The 24117-nt window shown below is 39.0% G+C and overlaps 1 protein-coding gene across 7 annotated transcripts in view; it reads right to left on the reverse strand.

The window, feature by feature from the left end:
• cobl (cordon-bleu WH2 repeat protein) overlaps positions 1-24117 on the reverse strand; it is a 40497-nt gene that overhangs the window by 14826 nt on the left and 1554 nt on the right. For 6 of the 7 annotated variants that reach the window (XM_077527106.1, XM_077527107.1, XM_077527105.1 and 3 more), the window contains exons 3-10: positions 16432-16614; positions 14787-14997; positions 13641-13869; positions 13124-13171; positions 12220-12308; positions 11974-12042; positions 9582-9767; positions 453-1038 (exon numbers count right to left, since the gene is read on the reverse strand). In XM_077527106.1, the coding sequence (XP_077383232.1) occupies positions 453-1038; positions 9582-9767; positions 11974-12042; positions 12220-12308; positions 13124-13171; positions 13641-13869; positions 14787-14997; positions 16432-16607 (1594 nt within the window). In that variant the 5' untranslated portion in view covers positions 16608-16614. Of the gene's footprint in view, positions 1-452; positions 1039-9581; positions 9768-11973; positions 12043-12219; positions 12309-13123; positions 13172-13640; positions 13870-14786; positions 14998-16431; positions 16615-18559; positions 18695-24117 lie in introns of those variants that run through there. The other variant, XM_077527102.1, reaches the window with a different exon arrangement.

Below are 24117 nucleotides of genomic sequence, written 5' to 3' on the forward strand. Positions count from 1 at the left end.
CCAAGCTGACTTTTATTTCAAAATTGTCTGCAAAAAGTGGTACACATTTATAGTTTAAACCTTTTTTGGATGGGGAAAAAAAATCATGCAGGTTTTCTTGCCAGGTTTTAAATCAGCTCTTTTTCTTAATGACATCCTCCTGGTTAATAACACTGGAGACTATGCGTGTCTTGTTCTGTTGGACCTGACTGCACAGTTCAATATGGTGGACAACAGTATTCTGTTAGTTCATTTGCAGCACCAGGTGGGCATTTGTGGTAGAATTCTATTATGGTTTAGAATAGATCGTACTTGGCAGGCAGGACTTTTTATCTTGGTTGCTCTAAAGTAAAGTAAATTGGAAATGACAAGAGTAATCATTATTTAAAGCTAGATTTCAATAGTGACCACACAAAATTTACATTTTGCACCTTCAAGTTGTTAATTCCCGGGTGTGCAGTGTTCATATTTACCTATTGTGCTGTGTCTATTGCTCTCAACTTCATCCTCTGTCCTGGATAGCTCAGTAGAAGCAGGTCTACTTTCCAGTTTACCCATCCTATTGCTAACCTTATCCAGTTCGTTCAGTTTGGTACTGGAACGATCTGTAGAAGGTTTTGTGTGCACTGATCCACTTGCCGTTCTTGAAGTACTACTGGTGAGGGTACTATAATGGGAAGCGGTGTCATCTGTGTCAAGATCGGAGTCAGGGCTGTGGCTGAGTTCAGAGCTAGAGTCCTGAAGAACTTGGCTGTTGGCAGTGCTTCTGCTGCTCAGTGTTGGGGAGGCACTGATTGGTACAACCGTGAAAGCAGATGGAGGTTGACCCTTTATCTCCAGGGATTGTGGCTTCACTGTTTCGACAGTGATGGAAGAGATTGGGGTTGACTGGGATATCTTTGTGCGGAAGGCTGGAGAGTGTTTGTCACTTGCTTGGCTATCAGGGGCGCGAGTAGCAGGAGTAGATGCATCATTCGGGTCTGGTGTGGTGGAGACCGCGTTTGAAGGAGGGGCTGGAGCCCTTCTTTTCCTCTGCTGGCTTTCTGACCCAGAGCCCATCTGATAGAAAATGATGAAAAAAGGGAAAGAGGGGATACAATGAATTGAAGTGGTACCTTAAAGTGCTGGTTGAGCTTCTATTTGAGAAAAACAACAACATTGAGATCAATTGTACAGTATTCTATGATAATAAAACCCGATTATGTGTATACTACACAATGATTTATGCAACATTTATTTATATATAATAATTTAAAGTCATACAAGTATAAGCAGGAATATACCAGTTAATACTATCATGTCAAAAAAATGAAAACCACAAGTAAACAGGAATTATGGAAAATAAGTGACAGTGGTAAACATAGCTTAATTAAAAAAACAAAAAACAAATCAAAAACACTTCATCTACATTACGACTGGCGATCATCCCCCAACTATCATGGCAATGAATGTGAACAGCATTTAGACAACATGTTATCATCTTCGCTAACTTCAGTGGAATGTTTCTTTTGTTATATTCATCTTCACAAAAAGCCATAGATGAAAACACAGGTTATGTATAGTCTTTCATGCTGCCTGTGAACCAAAAGTTGTTGGAACAGATTTCCCCCCGTACGGACAATAATAAAATATTGTCCGTCCATCAGTTCACAACAATTGAATATACAGTCCACATCTGCTATGATGCTCTGATGGCTCACACGATATGATGATGGAAGCATTTTATTTTGGGGCATTTGACCTCCCCAAGTGCCAATGCGCAAAACCATAAATCAGTCTATGAAATGACACAGTCAAGAGTGAACTATTAAGTAATTAAATCCAAGTGGAGTTTTGGCAAGCGTCTGAGTGTTCAATTCACAATGCCAACATTCCTCTTGAATTTCCCAACAACAAACATTATGATGTCTGTCAGTAATACAATTAACTTGATGAAGTACTTCTTTGCATTGCTATCATTCATTCTAGGACTGTGACATATTATATTTATGGTAGGAGAAATAGAGCATGGCTTATATGTAATGCACTTCTGCTAGGTATGATAGGTAGATAAGTTTTAATTTACTGTTGAACCAGTGATCACCGTTGGGGTGAATTGACACAGGCCACACTGATAGATGGATTGTCGGATAGGATAAAAGCTAGATTATGTAAAAGCGCAAACAAAAACATTTAAAAGTTGTTTGTGTGATTGTCATTAACACAAATCACTAGCAAGGACAAATGTAATGACAGCAAAAAGGTAAAATGATGTCAGGCGACATGCAACGGTGGTACAACATGCTGTTCGTTCTTGCTTTTTAAATTAAAGCTATGGGGGAGAGGAGGAGGGTCGCAGGACTACATGAAGTCAATTATCTATGAATCAATGTGAAGCACTACAGGCATGTTTCAACAGCATATCATTTCTTTCTAAGAAAACCAAATTAATGGTGAAGTCATCCCTGACAACATGTCTGGAGCTGCGTGTAGTGTAATGTAATACAGGCTGGGGACAAGTCACTACCGTGTATGCGCAGCCTGTCCTCTTCAGTTTCTTATTGAAGGCACAGACCCACAAGCTATTCTGTAGAATGAATGAATGAATGAATGAATGAATGGTGTGAATTTAATCCTCCAGCCCACTTAGATGATTTGTGCATTGATTGAATGAAGTAATTTCCTGTTCACATAGCTGTATTCGCTGTCTGGTGGTGCTTTCATTTAAATGTGGCTACAATTAACCTATGGCTCAAACTGGTGACCCCTTGGTTTTATTTGGGCTTGTTGGTGATGAAAATGTATCACAAGGAAATATCAAAAGAAAAAGAAATGTGAACGTGAATTATGGTGAGTAAACAAGGGTTCAGAGAAACAAAAGCAGGACCACTGCTGTACAAGAAGGAAGAACAGACATCTGGGGAGTAAGCCAGATCTGAGCAAAGATAAATGCTGTTCAAGACAATTATTGAATTGACTGATGGTTATGAAAAGCAAGCCTCCCTCTGCTCTTCAAAATATATTTTGCCACAGACAAGAAGGAAGACAGCCAGCTGAATCAATCAAGGAGCCACACAGACAAGCAAGAAAGTCACATGCAGAAGAACAAATGTTTGCAGGCAAGGAATTCAAATATATCCAACTCTTTGCTCTTACAGTGCCATCTTCATTGTTGCATAATTAAAACCCAGAAGAGGTTTAAAATTGGGCTGAACTGACAGAAGATAAACGCAGCATATAGCCAGTTGTAGAATACTGTATATACATGTCAATTAGGAAGATAGTAGTCAGTTACTAAACATCCTAAGAGTACAGTCAGTCAGTGGATATCAGCAGACCCGTCACCAGAAAGAAATTGTAGGGGGGGCATTACCTTTTTTTGGGGGGGCACACTTTATCAACCTAAATCTAATGTTCATCAGGTTGAACAGCGGCATTGTGTCAACTGCAAAAGTGTTCAGAAATCTTTTCTGTCACTTAAAAGCGGCAGTTCGTTCTGAAATCTAAAAGACAAACTGAAAAAAAAATGTGTAGTTCATTTTGCATTTATTCAACTCAAAAGTTCATTTGAAACAAATCCACTCTTCACCTCTGTAAACAACTATGTCCGAATGAATGACTCTGTGACCCAGCCCCTTCTATCTGGAATTGTTGTGTTATTTTATTTCACTTGTGTCTACTAAAAGATTAATTTCTATTCCATGCACAGCACATTGTATGCAGCAATGGCTGTTTTAAAGTGATTTAGAAATAAGGTTGAGTTATGTCGATGATATACAGAAACAACATATGGGTTCAGTGAAAAGCTAAGCAGAATATCAATCCAAAAGGATGTGTAAAGTGCTGTTTTTTTTTTTATTAGAACTTAGTGACAGTCATCAACATGAACAAACTTGGCAATAAAAAAAAGAGAATTCAACTCACATTGCCGTCCAACTGCTTTAGTGATAAATAATTTTATGCTCCTTAGTTGTTGTTGTGTATGTGTGACTGCTTGGGTCTGTTAACAGCATACTGTGTATTGCTACAATTCATCCGTGCTGTGTGGCTTGACTAATTAAAATAAAAGTTTGACACTCACTTGTAAACATAACCAGTGGACTCAGGATTCCCATTGATATCAACTGTGTCATCCTGGATCGAGGTTTGGCATTTGGTGGCTTCCATTAAAGCGGCACGACGTGCTCACTGCTCAGTCTTCGTGCCAGCGACCGCCGGCAAATGCGCACGATCTACCCGGAAGTAGATTTGGCTAAGGCACGTCTGCAGAGCGCACGTCTCCCCCCACCCCACCCCATCCTTCCTGATCCTGATTGTCATTGGGTCGCTTAGTTGTCAATCACAGCCAAACTTGAAAGGAGGTATGTGGTTGGCTGGCACGCCATGCTTTACTTAAAACAGAAGGCGCAAGTTTACGTGACTGATAGGACGAATAGATGGTGAGTCATCTTGCTAGGGCGGGCACGGCTGACTGACAGGTCGGGCACGGACCCCCAAGGCCCGCCCATGGCGACGGGTCCGGATATAAGGTTATGTGTTTTTTGTAGCCAAAAGTTACATACTATACTGTAGTGTGATTATAGTTAAGACTTACACATACGGTAGATGACAGTGAACAATGCTGAAATATTACTTACAAAATTGCAGTTGTTTATAAAGCTTAATAGATTACATCTGTTTTTATTTATTTCTTCATTTAGAAAATGCAGCAAGTCCCATTAGTTACATCATTTGTGTTGTCATTACGCTATGCTCTTCTATTAAATGTGAACATTTATCATGTTAGTCCTCCTACAGTGTGAGGGCATGAAAGCCAGATTCCATTCTGTACGACTTGCAAATACAAAACGCATGCAATTCTTATGTTGCACTGTAGACATTCTGTACCTGCATGAAAATCATTAAGACTTTATGGTACATTATTTTCCAGTTCCTTAAGACACGCTCTTCAGTTATTCTGCTATCTCCACTTCCCCTTCAACAATAGAGAGGAGGACAAATACATTTAATACAAATACAAGATGCAGTAAAGTAGAATGCTCCAAATCCTTGATAAAAAGAGGCAATGTAGATATCGCTTCCAGTCAGAAATGCACAACTGAAAGCCCATCAGTTTTGGTCGTGTTTTATTTTATTTTATTTTTTTAAGACCTCTCAAAAAGATTAAATTATATTAATCACATTTCAGAATTTTGATTAATCACTTAATTAAAAAGGCTTTTTAATCAACATTTTTTTGCCCGCCAAATTCGAAGAGCACCAATTATGTGTTAGTTCTTTCGACATTTAAAGATCCCCTGAAATGAGCTTGGGTGCAATGACACCAACCATCTTATGGACCCCCTAACACTGTATCAAAATATTTTCACAAAATTGTACATTGTTGTAGAGTTGCAGGCTCCACCAGGAAGGTCTACTGTTAGCCTAGCATCAAACGTGGATTTTGGTGGCCGTGGCTAAGGCTCGCCTGACTTCCGTGTGTTTTTTACTACAAAATGAGTTCCATGTACTTCTGTTTACAAACTGAGTCTTCACGTCTGCACCTGAAGGAATATTGGCAGCACATGCTTTTGCGTGCTTTAGTTTCAATAGTTGGTATCGATCAGTGAAAGACGTTCTGCTAATCCACGTTTGTATTGTCCCAAATTCCTGAAGCAGTCGTCAGTAAAATGTTCGCCACAAACTAACACACGTTGCTTGGGCATATTTAAATGCATAAATAAAGTCCAACCACAGGCATTTCTTTGGCAGAAGAAAACCTTTTTTTGTTGTCCTCTGTACACTTTGATACAGAGCAGTTCCTATGGGGTTGTTTTGCTGCCATGCTGTCCTGTTGCAGCTGTTTGTTCGTGGGTTGGAAATCTCCAGTGGGGGAGGGGTTGAAAATTGTGAGGGTGGAGTTTGCGCTGAGCTCGTGACATGTAAAACCGAGAAAGGTGGGGTTAGTGACGTATTAAACCGATCTGCTAAAACAGCCCATTTGAGAGTGATGTTTGAGCTTCTTTGACACAAACGCCCATAGGAAAGGGAAACATGGGTCATTTATCTCACAGCTTTGGGGACTTAGGCTATGGTAAGGCAGATTTCTGATCAAAAACCTAAAAAAGGGAACATTTTATTTAATCTTCAAAAAAATATTTATCCACTACACACTTATCCTCCTCTTTTTCTAATTAGTTAATTACTTGCAAAATTTAAAATGGGGGGGGAGGTGACCCCAGCAGTCTGACATGAACAAATATTCTGAATGTCATACGCAAACATTTATTAAATGCAATCCATCCACTTCAATCCATGTAGTTATGTTTATTGCTCAAACAGCTTGCGCTCTTTAGTTTAACCATCTGCTGTCAAGCTAAAAGGGTCATCTGCGATCAGAATTAATACTGTGATTAATCAGTGTTAATACATGATTAATGTGATAATGTTTTGTGATTAATCAATGAGTTAATGCTTTAACAGCACTAGTTTTTTTTTCTGACCCTAGTGTTCCAAAACATACTTTAATTTGGTGTAAAATGCATACACATTTTGTTCAAGCTCAGAAAAATGAGAAAACAGGAGGCATATGTACTTCTGCACGACCTGGCTAAGCATGAACGGCTATGAATTTCCATGAGACTGTGTCAGACGGGGTAACAGTTCAGACAAGGTATTAAAGCATACAGATAAATCTATTATTAAACCAGCCAACAAGTCCTGAGGTGACTTTCTTAATTCATTTTCTGAGACTGACCTCCATATTAACTGTGGCTCTTAATCTGACTACATAAAGAGCAACTGATGTCAAAGTGTATGACAATGACAGATAAACATGCAAAGCCAAGATACTTAGTTTCAAGGCCGCTACCACAAATAGATGCTGCATCTAGCAGATTGGTGACAAGGTTGTTTGAACTACATTCCCAGTGTCTGAACTCACAGCCACAATCTCAAGGTTGCTGTACATGAAATACATATTAATGAGTGTTCATCCTCCTTTTTTGCTCTTTGTTCTGTTAACTTGAAATGACAGCTTTTACCTCCACATTTCACTTCAGTGATCAGACTGGCTACACTAAGATCATTCACACCAAAAACATATTCCCAGGATTCCAAAAAATAATGACCGTAGAGAGATGTTACTTTTGCAATGACACAGGTAAGATGCAACCCAGCTCAAGACATCCTATTAAAGGCTGTGTTAAGCACATAATGCAAAAACGACATGTACAAATGACCACATTTATGAGGGCTGACACATTTAGACAATAAGGACTATGAATGCTCCTGACCTGACAATGATTTATAGCATCTCAGGCCAATGACTTAAAGGGGGGGACCTTTTAAGTAGCTGAACATTGCACTTAAAAATGGTGTCTGCAATAAGAGGGGGGACAGAGCTGGTGTGAGAGAAACGGAATTTAAGCCATTTCCTCATTCTCTTCATTGAGAAACTAATCGTAATAGTGTCAGAAATTGAAATGGGTATACAATAAGAAGAGATATCCACATAGATTTTGGTTACGATTGATCACCGTTTTTGGACTTTATAAGTGACCTAAATTAAGTGGTTTAGAATGTACTACTATCCCTAGCAGTAGTAGTAGAAGAACAATGTTTTTTCTTCATTTCTTTTAGTGTTTCTGAAAGCCAAGATGTTGCACTTTGGAATGACCTTACGACTGTTTCATGCTTTTTATCTGTGTCTGATCTACAGAATAAAACGTCTGAGTGAGTGCTCGTCCGAGACTGGTGATTCAATACTTTTTGCTAGTGGTTGTAATTGTTCCCAGTTCCTTTGGTGATGTCATTACAAGACTTGTGGGGCAGGGGTGGGATGTATGATTTAATCCAACATGGTTTGATGATATTTACATTTATTTAACGGTGCTCTGAAGCAAGCAGCAGCAGTCCTTTAAAAATTCCCAAAAAACCTGCAGCTTATATATGTATTCCACCTACGTTTAGCTTTGCGGCACTCCTGTTTAATTGTGCTAATTCGGTCATTAAATCAGGGCTTAGTTCTGACTTTTAGCAGCACAATTTTTAAATGAAGCCATTAATCCAGAACAGTCCTGCAGCGACAGTCCCACTAAACAGCGTCAAATTTAACTGCAGAACAGGAAACGAGTCACACACACAGCCATATGATCAGAAATCACATTGTCCAAGACCTTCAAATTTGACACCAGTACACCATAAGCAAGAATCAAGTCTAACGCAGTTGTCTCAATCCTCGAGGGCCAGAATCCTGCAGGTATTGGATGTTTCTCTTCTCCAACACACCTGATGCTCATCAGCAAGCTCTGCATAAGCCTGATAAGGATCCTGTTCAATGGAACAGGTGCGTTGAAGCAGGGAGACATCCAAAACCTGCAAGATTCCGGCCCTCGAGGACCGAGTTTGGACACCACTGGTCTTTTAAAGTATGTCCTTGTTCATGTGCGTGCCAGTGACACACTGCACCAAGTATTTAAAGGGATCGTTGGGATTTTTTAACATGAATCTCAATTTCATCCTCACCTCCCGTGTGTGCGATCAGCGTTCTGTGACACCAGTTCTGGTTCGGCGATGGACGAGAGGAAAATAGTCCAGCAAGCTGGCTGGGGTCTCGGAAATAAAGCGTTTTTCTTCTAAAAACTATTTGTTTTCAAAAGTGTGATACATTTCCATGACAATACTACTTTCCTGAATAAAGTCAGACGGCATTACCGCCAGCCACTACTTTTCTGTTCGTTCGTATCACTGCGTGGCGCCCTGTAGACAGCGAATTGACGCACTGCTGCCAGCTGATCCTTCCGCCTGAAGTTGTTTGCTTTTTCGGCGGAAGTATCAGCTAGCTGGCTGCAGTGCGTCGGTTAGCGCTATACAGGGCGCCGCGCAGTGATACGAACGAAAAGAAAAGTAGTGGCTGGCGGTAATGGCGTCTGACTTTTTTCAGGAAAGGAGTATTGTGATGGAAATGTATCACACTTTTGAAAACAAATAGTTTTTAGAAGAAAAACACTTTATTTCCGACACCCCAGCCAGCTTGCTGGACTATTTTCCTCTCGTCCAACATCGAACCAGAACTGGTGTCACAGAACGCTGTCAGGGGTAATTCAGTGCTGATCGCACACACGGGAGGTGAGGATGAAATTGAGATTCATGTTAAAAAAGCCGAACGATCCCTTTAAGGAGTCAAGAAGATTTAAGAAATATTTGCCAATGGTTTATCAGGGCAACACACATGAATATAAATGTCCCCCATAAAAAGGATATGATCATATTCTTGCATGATTTCGGCAAGAAGTTTTAAAGCCTCATTCAAAAAGTCCTCATTGTATTTGGGAGGTCGGTAAATGACTGTGCACACAACAGGAACTGCTCGCCCAACTCTATAGAAGGTGATTTCAAAGCTGGTGATCATCAGTACCAGTCCAACTTTCACTTAGAGGAAATCCAGGTCATTGGAAAGGAAGAACTCCCTCAGGATAAACGTTTTGCTCTTCAATAACACAATTTCTCCGGAAGCCATCGTCCAGATTTCTAAATTCTTGGTGCATTGTACTCAGGCTAAATTGGCCATTCCAACCACGCTCAGCATTTTGGGAAATCGTGTCACATTGATAATACCGTTTACTTCCCTACTACTCACTCACCTGATAACTCTCCAAATGACTGTGTGCCATAGAGGAGGTCATGGCCCCTGGAGGTGGTGCTGGTGCCCTCCTCTTCTTGGTGTCACACTTTGGTGACATCTTGGAAGCACTCATGCCTGAATGAGACTGAACCAAGGTACTTGGTTGATCGTCTTTGTTGGGAACAGCTTGGACTGTTGATAGTACCTACACAGCAGGAATATGAAAAGGGTGTTAAATCAAAGTTCCAAATATCCATCTGAAAATGCATCCAAAGAAAATATTGTCATCTTTTTTGAATAAATGCAGTGTACTAGGGTGATATTGATGAATTCTAACAACAAAACCAATGTCATAACCATCTAAGCAATTGTTTCAAATGGCGTATTGGGCCGAAAATAATCATTGATCAGGTCAAAATGCTCTAAAATCATTGGCATCATGATTATCATTCTGATAAGAACAAAATGGCTAGCATGTAATGAATTAATAATTTGGAATGTAGTGCATACAAAATTAGTGTCAGGTAAGGAACATTAAGTCCTGCCATTAAGATTAATCAGACCTTAAGTTAAGACATGACACTTGTTAAAAAATCTTAAGAATCACGTTGAGTCTAATTCTCACTGACAAATGTGCGTTCTGTATTTATTATGTATTTGTTTATTGGGCAAAGTCTAAAACTGCGGACAAATTATCCACCAGGTATTTTTTGTTTTAAGCAACAAGCTCTAGACCCGTTCTACTATTAAAAATGTGCACAATACACCTTATTTGTTTTCAATTATTAAAGTATATATCTATAGATAAACATCATGTGCCCTTGAACGACTCACAGAAACTATCTCAGAGATGAGACAATTATTAAGAAAAGATGCGTCTACATTTTCATTTATGTTGACAGGTTTCATCAGAATGTGAATTTCAGTGCCGAGAGCCACACTGACATCCTAAATGCTTTGAATAAGAACAAAGTCCAGGAAAGATGTAAATTATGAATCTCGCTCACTGTGCTGTGATTGACACTGAAAGAGAAAGGAACTTGGAGGTGGGCTGTGTGTGTGTCAAATGCAGTCTGAAAGAACAAAAATAAATAATACAAGTGAAACCTTGATGCAACTTCCATTTGGACCCCTAAAAAAGAAAAAACGTTCCCACCTCACAATAAACATATTGTTCAAAGTGATATGAACTCTGTCTGACTTTTTCACCTGCTCTCTACTTCCCAACTGTGCGGTAAACAATCGGAAATGTGTCAAGAGGAAGAGATGAAAACATAACTGTGGCAGTGTGCCCCTGCATTTGGGAAGGATCCAGCCTCTAAATGCTCAGGTGCAACTAAATTCAACCCTGGTATAACCTAAAACAACTTGCTGTAGGAGCCAGCCTCTACCCCTTTGGAAGGGCAACTACAGGCAACCCGTGTGTCAGCTGGAGTGATGAGACAAATTTAAATGTTGGCTGTTCAATGTTTTAGTCATGATCAGGAGCACTACATTTATCTGAGAATATCTACAATAGTTTTCAGCACCAGGCTATGTTTAGAGTTTTAAGACCACACACAAACAATCACAAACAGTGTTACATGGCTAGCCCCCTAATGAGCAATTATCGATAAGATGATGGGCTTTTAGTGCTGAAGTAGCCCAGCTCGAGTAATATGATGCCTTGCTGATGAGTCTGTGTGTCTGATTGTGTGCAAGCCCAAAAATGTGTGTGGTCAGACACAGATATTTGCCTCAAAGGCCACTCGATCAGATAACTGCACATGACCGCTAGGTTGCAAAAGTGGATTGACACACTTGACAGCAAACACTGAAGCTAGGGGCTTACTGATAAATATATACTTTGTAGTCATTTTCTGCCCTCTACAGGACACCTAGATAATGCATGTTTATGTTTTTATTTCATGGTATCTCCTTTTTAAGCCTTACAAAGGTGCACACAGTTCCCATTTCCGATCATTTTTCTTAATGACAATTGCTTCCTCACAGGTAACGTTCACATGGTTGTCTGTCAGTAGGCCATTTAACAGAAAACAACATTCATTCAAGTCATTCACATATTCAGTGTGTACTCAAAGTTTGATCAAAATCAATAATTAATGGTCGGTGCCTGACTAGTACTATTTCACATGAATGAAACTTCTTACCACAAACCACTTTTAATACATTTTCAATTCAGCACGTCAAATGGATTGTACAGGTCTGTCATAGATGGCGCCACCTCATTTTTTATGTGGCGAGAGTGTTTATGTACATTTTACTCTTGGTATGAATGAATGAATGAGCACCTACATTGCAGATTGCACATACGATCTTAATCATGTTCCGGCTGTGAATAAGCCTGCAAATTGGTTCCGGTGACCCGAAGTATACAAAACATAGAAAGTTGACATTTCAGCAACACTTACAGCTCTGTGGTCTTCATTTTGGATTATTTTATCATTAGTGTCATCCATGCCCAAAGATGTGGTCTCTCCCTGCAAAAGGAATACACAGCAAATATGCAAAATTCAAAATTCTGCATTCAAGCCATGCATTACCTGGCCAAGATATTATATTGTATGAGCAAGAAAAAAAAATTGTGTGTGTGTGTGTGTGTGTATATATATATATATATTTTTTTTTTAAATTAAGAACTCGCTGTTCAGTCTCACCTTGGATCTCCTCCTGCCAAGCTGGAAAAAACCCAAAAGGCCTTTCCTAGCACTTTTGTCCAAACTGTTAGTGCTAGAGTAGATGCTCTCTGGGAAAACAAAGACACCACAACGACAACATCAAATATCAATTGACACCAGGGTGATCCTGAAACGCCTTGGGGCGGATAACAGGTAAAATAATGTTTCAATCAATCTGAATTAATACATGTTAGTCTGAATAAACATGTTGACTTAGTTTGTTCTTACAATTTCAACTGGAATAACTGAGCACAGCTACATTGCAACATTTTGATCAGCAGAGGGCGCTACAGGTTTTTTCTAAAAACGCTTCTTAGCACATTATCCCTGAAAAAAAAAAAAAAAAACTATACGGGAGGATAACCTATACCAATGTGTACATCCTTCCCAGAGTGAGACGTGAACGGGAGATGTAACTTTAATTAAAAGTCAGTTAAATTGGTAACCAACATTCTCTACTCCAGTGATTTCCAACCAGGGTGCCATGGTACAAGTGTTCATCAGGGGTTATTTGTGCATAAATTATTTACTAATCCTAAATATTTTGTTCATCCATCTATGTGGCCAATGCAATGAATAGTAACAGGCAGAACAATAAATGTTCTTCCATTATATGGCAGCTGGTCCAATAATGAACCTAGTATTCACCTATTACAATAAATTCAACAAAATAAGTCATCTTTGTTTTGTGGTTGGCCGTGGGATTAACCAAATGTAAAATGGATACCGTGGCTCAATAAAAGGTTGGAAAACCCTGTCAGTCTGCACAAAAAAACAAAAAAAAAACAAAAAAAAAAATTTTTTTTTTTTAAAGAAACCTAGGTTGATGAGCAAGCAGCATTTTGTTAGGATATTAACAGCCACAGTTATGGTAGACTGATACCTGAATTGCTTAGAGATGAAGTGGAAGAGGCCATTTTAGGTTGCAGAACTAGGAAAAACAAATGAATAATAAATGCAATTAACCGGATTGAACTTCAGGAGCAAATCAATACAGTTATCTAGTTATTGCCCGGAGCTCAATAAAGAATTATCTTTATTTAGGCTCTCTTGGGGTACTTTTCAGAGCACTCAGATCACAAATTTCAGATTGACTGCCATCATAACAAACAGGATGAACTTGATGGAGACTCCAAAAAACAAGCCTTTTCATATTTGTCACAATTTTTATAAAACAAAGCAACAAAAAAATGTTATGAGGACAAGCTTTATCAATTTGGTATTTGTACCGTTTCCATTTGTTTCCACAACTATTTAAATTTGGTGCTGGCATTAACATGACCCACCCAAAGGAGTCACTTGAATAAATTATGATTGAAGTCCAGATCTGGATACAGAATTATTGTGCCGATACAGCTAAAAGATGCATGAATATTCTTTTCAGGGTTGTCAATATTTACCTAGACTTTGACCATGAGCATAGAGCTCCTTGATTCCCAGCTGCGTTAAAGATTGATCCAGCGGTAACTTTTGGCGACTGACGCGGTCCTTAAGGAGCTGCACGCTTGTAGGGTCAAACTCGCACTTTTCACAGATGGCCGGTATCAAGGCCTGGAGCGGTAGCAATGGGTTGACCCGTAGCACTGCCTTCTGGGTGCCGTGATAGTTCACCATCAAACGCACTGTTTTCTGACGTAGAGAGGGGAGAGTGCACATAAAAATACATATACATAATATTTATCAATAGAATCTGGTCAAGATTGATTGGGCTTGATAGTCAATGATTAAAAAAAAAAAAAGCTGCACAATCTTCATGTGTCTATCCTGCAACAACTAATAGAAGAAAATGTGGGTAAGCTTGATGAAATAAACTATTTGTATACCCACCATTATGACATAAAATATCCAAGTATAAAATAGTACTACTGTACATGCAGTCCATTTCCACATGTATGAAATAAAATTGTGATCATCCCCTGTTATCAGTTAGTTACACGAATTACCGTGCAAAGAAAAACAATTTTCAGTATTATCCTTGAAAGACTGTAATCGAGTCAGTCTCTGGCCTTAAACCAGCAGAGGTTCACATGGAGTGAGAGCAGCTAGTGAGTCCTGAGAGGGGTAGAGAAATAATGCATGGTAACCAAAGGCAAGGCACTCATAAAATATTCAAACTGTGGGTGAAGAGGAATAGCAAAAAAGTATAGAAAGAGAGACGATAATAGCTGAGAGGGATGTAATAATGAAACTAATACACAAAAAAAGAAGAATAAAAAACACACTGCAACAAAATTCTATCTTACCATGGAGCCTTACAGGACTTGTTTTCTGCCAGTGATCAGAGATTTGGGATAGATGTAATAGAGGGCTTTAGCATAACAAGCTATGCACAGTCATGGCAAGAAGGTGCTCCTTCGAACCAAACTTTGTTGTATAATCACTATAACCATGTGTATTACTATATAAAGAGCCACATGAATACTGGTATCTAAAAATAAGTGATATGCCATACAAAACGCACGAAATACCACAGAACATGTAATTTCAGACTCTAGACATCATGCCACATTTGGAATCCCTCACAACAATTACCAACACTAATTCACCTCAGGGACTTGCGGTGCCAGTCTGCGCGCCACTTTCTCTTCGCAGGCTTTCTCCTTGATGAGGACACAGGCCACATTGAGGGAGCCCAGCAACAGGTTGGGCTTGAACCCCAAAGAGTGGCCCTCAGGCGACAACAGCTCCAGAATGTGCAGTGCTGGATTTAGGTGGTAGCGGCTGCACAGGTCAACCAGCAAGTCCATCAGCGGCTTACTGAGAGAGGGTGGAGGGGGAGGAAGAGTGAAGGTAGGGAGAGGTGGAAGTGTGAAAAGTGAAAGAGGGAAGAGGAGGGTGGTGAGGAGAAATGGAGGAGGGAGTTAGTAAGGACCACGGAAGAGATGACATGAGAAGATTGGGTTACAAAGCCATGAATCTAGATTTAGTACTAGTACATACTACATACCAATTACTTCAACCAAAACAGGCACACTTTAACCTGGTTATATAATTTTCAGGTACAATGCATGTCTATTCAATAGAAAGAACTTGGATTTCTTAGTTTCTGTTGCATAAAAGCAAACGTATGGCTTGAATGCATGATTCACCTTGAATAGCTTGTACCTTGTGTAAAAGTATGCAAAATAAATTTACCTAAAAAAAACAAAAACATTTCCAAACAAATTCAATGGTAGATGTTCAAATGTAATAAAAAGCAGAAATGCAGAAACAGCACTTACAGTAAACGTCTATGTGTGTGTGCATGTACGTGCGAAACAGATATGTCCAGATATGTTATCTGTCAATCCAAAAATGAACCGAAGAGTCAGTCTGGCATTTTCTGGGACACATGTGATAGGAATGCAAGAGCATCGGTTTCAAAATACTGATTTGATACGTGATTTTGTTTTTTGTTTTTTTCACAATTTAAAACTCTTACCAGGTGTACATACTTATACAAAATATTACACAGCTCAGGAATGCTAAAACCCTATTTTTTGTCAAGCTGAACCATGCCGTTTTGATGGGGACAGTCCATGAATATGCATTTGTCACCAACTTGAGAACAGAATTCGTTACCATGACGACTAGGGGCTGAGCCCTCAGTCCAAAAATGCAAGTGCCAACTGCGAAACACACACAAGCCCCAACAATGACAGCACAGATTGTTGACAGTGTCGGATTTTCACTCGTGGGGTCGTCAATTGATTTTAATTCACAGGTACTTTAAGAATGCACTGTAAATTAAGTCCCATTATTGCAACAAACGAAGTATTTCACAGAGACCCCATTTACAGTCTACAGTCAATGTAAGCCGTATTCTGTACCAGGGTGAAATCAATATTTTTGTTTGTTTTTGTTGTTGTTGTTTTTTTGCCCAAAAGGAGAGCAAAACCCATGAGAATCAGAGAGAGTTAACAGCTCAGCTTCCATCTGTTCACTCTCAGGGACAAAGCCTCTGCTGAGACTGGGAATAGGACCCTTAAAAAGGCCCCACTGGCATGGAAACCCAAAAGGGGCAAACAGTGACAACGGTCTCTTACTGGTAACTGAAAGTGGAGACAACATGAGGAGGTACAGCACCAAACAGGAGTAAAATTATCTTAAAATATGTAACTTCTTTTAGAGTACATATCTAATATTTTAGTCTTAATTCACGAAAACAAACAAACAAACAAACCTAAGTGAGTCATTGTGTGACCTTCTCACCTCCCATCCTCAGTTACATATGCTCGGTATCCCTGCGGAAGAGTTAACTCGAAATCCACAGTGGCTCTCATCATGTTCTCTTTGGATTCCATGCCAAGTATCCCACTCGCATCAGCTACACTGTTTGTAAAGATGTGCCGAGGGGCTGGTGGTGGAGGTGGGGCCCGAGCCTTCATTCTCCTCCTGTGTAGCAAAGATAACAATAATTTAAAATTCAGATTCAGGGGTCATTAACATTTCACAATCCACATTACGCAACAATAAATAATCGACAACAAATAAATATCGTCCATTCTTGACAGAACACAAGAACAAGTCTCACTGGAAAGAAAACAAAGAATGACAAGGAGATGATGATAACATACACAACATAATTATGAATAGCATATAGTATATTTTTGTCCCGTGGCATATTTGCAACACAATTCACTTTTTATTATGCAAAAGTAGGGCAGGGCAATTAATCTAAATTTTAAACAATGAATGTGCCTAGTGGCGTGCTAAGTTTCTACGTTCTGAAGAACGGACCCTGAATGCATCATTATTTCTTGGTTAGTAATCTTGTGCCGTATATGTGAGTCTGTCGTCCCTGAGCGTGCTTTAAGTTGTTTAATGACAACCCAGCTGGAGTTTACTGTAAATTTAAAACAAATACACAACAAAAATACCGGTAATTACACACATTGGATATTTAAATACAAGACATGCTTCCTATTAAAAACATCCCCAGTGTTCATGGCAAAGTCAATTTAAAATCCCATTGACATTCTAATGGTGAATTAGCATTGATTTCCGTGAATTATATTTCTTCAAATAACCAATATTAACACACAAACGCTTAACTCATTTGCTCCCAATAACGTGTAAATGTTTTTTTTTACGTTTTAGATGTCCCAAAGACGTATTTATACGTTTTTTGTTTTTTTTTAATGCTATAGCATACAGAAGGCTTTGATGCAGCTTCTCAACTGCAAAGAACAGTTGCAGAAATGGTAGTTATTACACAAACGGCCAGCAGGTGGCAGCAGAGCAAAGGAGATCAAATAGAGCCATGTAGAAAAAGCTAAATTACTTACAATTTTGAATAAATTTGTGAAAAAAGATGAAACTTTGATCTCTTATAATGCTAATTGCTGCAAAACGGAAACAGATAGAAACATACTTTTTTTTTTTCCTGATGAAAGAAGAGACTTTAATCTTTCTTTTGATAGGTTCCATGCTTTTATAGCAATAGAACACAATATTCTGTGGGCCTTGCAAAATCAGTCAAAATCCAGTAAAGCCGGAGTGAACGGGATTGTTTCTGTGAAAATGGCTGGGAGCCAAAGAGTTAAGGAACCTATACAGAAAGTCAATACTAAATGGCATAGATTATTCCTAATCTGTGAAAAACGAGTTGTACTAAAGTGAAATCGCAACCTTCTTCTACTTTTATCTTGTTGTAAAGTGTACACTACATGCATGCATGAGTTTTCAAAAGATTCAAGGAATTTTTATTTCCATTCCACATGATATGCTACGAAATATGATTGATACCCGAGGTCCCAGGTTAGCCCAGAAAATCCCAGGATTTGTGAAAATAAAACTAGAACAACAAAATAAAGATATGGGAAATTATTATTCACGGTTTGAATGTGTTCGAACATAGAATGCAGCAAAGGTGCGAAGGTAGCAGAATGAAAATACAAGTGACTTGAACTGCGCATATTTTTTCAGATGATCCTCAAGATAATCCTCTAAATTGTCAAGATGATCCAAGCATTGCCAGCAGTTTATTACACTGACAAAACATGTTTCTAGATAAACTAAAGGGAGGAAAAAAAAATAAATAAAAAAAAACATACTGGTAATACTTATCCTATCATTTGGTCAGACACTAATAAGATTAATCAAAATTGTGATACCAATCTCTGAGGAGTTCAGTATTAAACTCTACTGTAAATGTAGGTAATGCAATCTTAAGGTGTAGAATGAACTAAAAATGTTTGTGGGATGTGGCTGTTGAATTTAGTGTGCTGTTGAAAATCATAAACCTGTACTTCCAGCTGATTTGCCAGAAATAAAACACCACACAGTCAGTCCCAGTCTCAACACAAGCTAGATAACAATAGGAAAACATCCCACTTACGTCAGGAGTCCTTGTGTAGATTAAATGTTCCACATTTGTTGACTACCCCACTGTTTATAAATCAATTTCCAAGGATTTGTCAATCTCAAGATAGAATGTGTGTGCGTGTATGCTACAACTGTGTATCAGTCAAGGTATTCCTGTTCAGCAAAAGATGAAAAAAAATAGGACTGTATGAACACAGCAAAACAAGCGGACTCTAACCTTAAGTTAACCATTAACGGCAAAGTAAGATATCAACTGAATCATTACGCAAGTCTTTTTCAATTATTTCAACATTAGATATCAAGTGTTGTGGAATTTGATGACACGCACGACATTATGACCTTTCTTAAATGTTCTTGCATACAAGTGATGCGAGGATTTTTTTTCCATTTATATGGTGTACACTAGTATTTGAAGGAAAACAGAAGTGGGACCTCTGTCCCATGTTTTCGTCTCATGAACACAAATACACCTTAAAGAAAATCTGCATTCAGAACGAGACTGGGCATAAACCAAATCAACCAAAAGGAGGAAGTAGAAATTGTTTAAAACAAGGTAGCAACAATTCTGGAATCCCAATTCGGACATAAACATTACATGGACACACACACATTTTTGTCCAGTCCGCGTCATCGTGACGTATTGTGTGCATAAACCCCCCACGGTACATTTTGGACTTGTGTCCTGGTCTATTGTGCTGTAAAAATGCCGTAAGGCAGGGTCAAGTATTGCCATAATTCAGTTGGCACTTCCAACCATCATAGCATTCAGCTTCATATTCTTCCTTCAAAAAAGAAGAAGAAAAAAAAAGGACATTTGTTGCAGATGTTACTGGCCAATAATACAACCTGGTGACGCACTGTATATCGGTGTATAATCGGTCCATTTTGGTGCCATATATACAAAAACAGTGACTGACTGTGTATCAAAAAGTGTGTGGTGACACACAAATGTGTGATTCATCAATATCTTCATACTTGAATTTGTGCATATTGTGACATATGACATTTTGATGACAAAATGGGTTACTGTGGTGAAAATCAGAGAAAAATGTATATTCCATTTTAGAGGGGATAAAGAATCATCAGGGGTCAGTGACAGCAATTTTTCAAAGCGCTAGATTACCTTGGCAGACTTAAAACCACACCCCCACACGTGTGTGTAGACGTGCACTTTGAAACCATACTCTGCAGTGTGCGCATCCTTGAGTTTTAATCTCCTTTGGGGTGTTAGGCACAATGCAAGTGATCCATGATGGAACGTTGGATTCAACCACGCCTTACACAACAAACACACACACACACGTACGCCACATGCATAAACACACAAATGACACAATACTGCTACAAAGCCAGCATGCACCTTGGGTGCCAGGGAGCAGGCATCTCCATGGAAACCTATGTTTACAGCACTTGACTACTGGGAGGTGCAGACAACAGTGTAACACTAAGAGTGGATATTTTGCATACACAAACACAAGAACTGAATGACCAATTGACTGAGCAACGGGGAGGACAAATGAGAAAGAAAGACCTAATACATAATTTAATTAACAAATTACCACAAATGCATGAAGCATGTTGAGACATACAGCCTCATTCCATGTGCCTTCATGCTCCTGCTGCCATGCAATGAGGTAATACATCCTCTTGTGCCACCCCAAGTAACCCACTGTAATAAGAGATCAAGAAAAGCTCTGAAGCCTAAATTGTCTGACCTATAGATATGTAGCTTAAAAAAAAACTGACTTTTTCAAAACTACTGTGCAATTTCTGCTGAGTTACAGCAATCCTCCCTTCAGGCAGGAGTTTCCAAAACCCTTGAAAGTTAGCTGCTGTCAAGCCACTTTATTATTATTATTATTTAAAAAAAAAGAAAAAAAAAAAAAAGGACGTCATGCTCATCCTGGCAGACATTTAGTGTTAGCGTACGACAAATATAATGGAAACTGAATGGGGTGGGGGAGACACTTTTGGAAAAAAGAAAGCATCAAACTCCACAAAGCATCTTTAGGCAAGTCCTGCACAAGATTGAAATGTTATGTTAATGTTAAAACTTATTTAAAACCAGTATACATTATTGTTGTCTGAAGATTTTGCACAGGATTTATTTTTTAATAAAGTAAACTTTCTTTAAGTTTGCTGGGTTTATTACTTCGATTAAAATCTAATAAAATTGGAATTTTAAAGAATAATTGTGGAGGGGAAAAAAAAAAATATCTATATTTTATTTTCTGGCCATAGCACCCAGCCCTTATATAAACACAACTAACCGAAAATGAAATTATTTGCCAACACTTTAAATTGTCAATTCTTCTTGTCAAGGGTTGACTGTAGGGGCAAGGTCTTTGCCACGTGGTGCAATGTTGACATTTCAGTGACCACAATGAGAGTGAGTGTGTGTGAGAGCTGTATTACCAAATTTAACACACCTAATCAATGTGGGCATTTTCATTTAGGGGTGTACTCACTTTTGTTGACAGGGGTTTATGTATTTTGAGTTATTTGTTCAATACAGTACATCAGTTTAAAAAAAAAAAAAAAAAAAAATCATGCGAATTTCATTTTATGATCTCATAACTCAGCCAAAATTCTGGCTCCAACAGATTGACTGATGACCATGTGGCACACAGCTATGCACAATTAACCAATTACCAACACTCCTGGTTGCTCCACTCATCATATCTAATCTTTAAATCGTGTGGAGGATCATCATGAAACGGGTAGGTAAGGGAGTTGCCTTAAAGTACACTGTAGGAACCTGTTAATGATCTGCAAGTAAGTGGGACCTCATTCACCAAGAAAACTAAGTCTGAACTCTGCCCATGTTTGAAAGATAAAAAAAATCAGAGTATGACCCAAAGAACATCACCACCAGTCAAACATGGTTGTGAAAAGTTATTTTGGGGCTGTTTTTCGGCAAAGGATACAAGCCGAATATTGAAAATCTTGAATGAGAATTTGGTCCTGGATATCCATCCATCCATTTTCTTGACCACATTCCTCACAAGAGTCGCAGGGGGTGCTGGAGCCTATCTCAGCTGTCTTTGGGCAGTAGGCGGGGTACACCCTAGACTGGTTGCCAGCCAATCGCAGGGCACACAGAGACGAGCAACCATCCACACTCACAAACACACCTGGGGACAATTCGGAGCACCCAATTAACCTGCCATGCATGTCTTTAGAATGTGGGAGGAGACCGGAGTGCCCGGAGAAGACCCACGCAGGCACGGGGAGAACATGCAAACTCCACCCAGGAAGGCCGGAGCCTGGACTCGAACCCGAGTCCTCAGTACTGGGAGGCGGACGTGCTAACCACTTATCCAGCCCTGGTCCTGGATAATGAATCTTAAAATATGACAATGACTCAAAACATACTGCCAAGCCAAGGCAACAAAGAAGTGGCTCGAGATGAAGCTATTAAGGTAATGAAGTAGCCTCATCCATCTCCAGACCTCAACTAAGTCAGAATTCTAAGATTAATGTAAAAATTCTGACTTTAAAGTCAGAATTCTGAAAATAAAGTCAGAAGAATCCTGCCCACCTTTTTTTTTTCCCCCTCTTTACCGGTTCTAATCTTCTTCCATATAGTGGGCTATCTCAAGGAGTAAAAATAAAATAAAATAATCACAAGTGGTTTCCCATTTTAAATCCATTTAGCTTTTATAAAGGACTATGTGAACCAGTAAGCAAACTATTTTAAAAATAAAAATAAAAATACACAATTCTATACTGTGATATAAATTTTGAGGAATATCGCCCAGCCCTTAGAAGGTAGATACAACAGAAATCCAACTGAACAAAAATGCGTTGAAATCTTTCAAAGACTGCGATTAGTGTTGTTCTGATACCGTTTTTTGGCCACCAATACCGATACCTGCTATGGGTTCAGAGCATTCAAGGGCCAAAAGGATATCTTAGATCGGTGCTGTGGACATGTCAAATATCAGTGAATGTCGTGCACGAGCAAGACACAAGATGCTGCATCCAAAGTCCTATATTTAAGCGTTGGAATTAATGGTATCGGCATGTTACTTGTTAATACTCACCGATACCACTGTTTAATGCAGTATCGTGGCCTCTGCCGATACCAGTATCGTATCAGAACAACACGAACTGTGATGACATTAAAAATAGAGTATTTTCACTAGTGAATTGCAAATAGGCTAACGGCGACTTTTGTTTTGTTTTTTTTGTTTGAATTCATTAAGTCTTGCATAATATCATCAGTTAATGGAATACTTACGTAAGAGCAGAGACTGAATGCGAGCAATTGTGTATTTTACCACCCTCCTCCTTATTGGCAAATATCATGGCTCTATTTTGTGTCACAGGATTCCTTCCATTCGCAACACAGTTGGTCAGGCTTCCTCTCTAACAAATCCACATGCCTCAGTGACTAACATATGACAGTAGGCTTCCAAAAATAAATGTCTAGCCCATAACAGCTTCATATAGTCCACAGTAGATGCTTGACACTGCTCAAACAAGAACACAGAAGTTCCTTTCCCCTTACATTACAGATGCCTGCCAGTGTTGTGTTCCATCTGGAATGGGTTACCCAAAAACGGAGACTTTTTGCTTTTCTTTTTTTTGTAACAAGTAATTGTACTTCTACTCAAGTAGAGAATTTGAGTACTTTTCACATCTATGGTGCCTGTAAATGTAACTGAACTATTTCTAATCATTGTTAGTCAACATACAGATTAGGTAAATGGCAAACACTTGTAATAACTTTTCTTTATTAAAAACAAAAAACAGAAACCCTACCTGTTCGGTGAACAAGAGAGCAGGATAAGGAATTGGCAGGGTCCCACATTAAGCCTTTTAAAGTGGTGGCCGTGGTAAGCGCCACACATTGTTGTGGCCCCGTGAGAAACTGACGATACTGGCCTATATTCGGTGTAACATGACATGTTTCAGTGATTAAAATATTATGATGTCGCCAATTTGTTTTTGTTTTACATAAAAAAAGCATAAATGTGTTTGATCATTATAATTCAGCATTGAATTTGACCCATCCTGAGAGTCATGTACTGTACTAGAAAGCAAACGGGGGAAAAAAATGGAACTCCCTTTGGCAGCAGTGCTGAGCTCATGGCTAACCACGTGAAGCTCTACCAACGGCAATTTTGTAATGACAGTCTTGGGTGGAGAGGTTTTTGCAACCACCTCACATTTTCCCATCATTTGAGATGCAATAGGATACAGAAAAATACAGTCAGTCTGGTTTGTGGAAAATCTTGGATACTGATACAAAGGCCATCCAATTCTACACTGCTTGGTTTTATAATGTGTATTAGAGTCACATTTAAACTTCAGTGAGTATAGCTTCCAAACAAACAACAGATAACTCAGCAACCAGAAAATAAGCAAGTCCGCACAAACAGGACATGTGGTAGCCAATAATTATGGGTGTATGCTGGGATTGGGAGACAGTCATTTGTGATGCTATTGCTATATTTTATACCTGCAAAAATCTGTCCACCCAGTCTTCCTGTCAGTGTATGTTTTATTATAGCTTAAAATAAGTCAAAAGAGGCTGAATAGAATCTTTTTTAAGCCTGAGCAGCA

The sequence above is a fragment of the Festucalex cinctus genome, chromosome 7 (assembly GCF_051991245.1).
Source record: "Festucalex cinctus isolate MCC-2025b chromosome 7, RoL_Fcin_1.0, whole genome shotgun sequence".
In the NCBI taxonomy this organism is placed as follows: domain Eukaryota; kingdom Metazoa; phylum Chordata; class Actinopteri; order Syngnathiformes; family Syngnathidae; genus Festucalex; species Festucalex cinctus.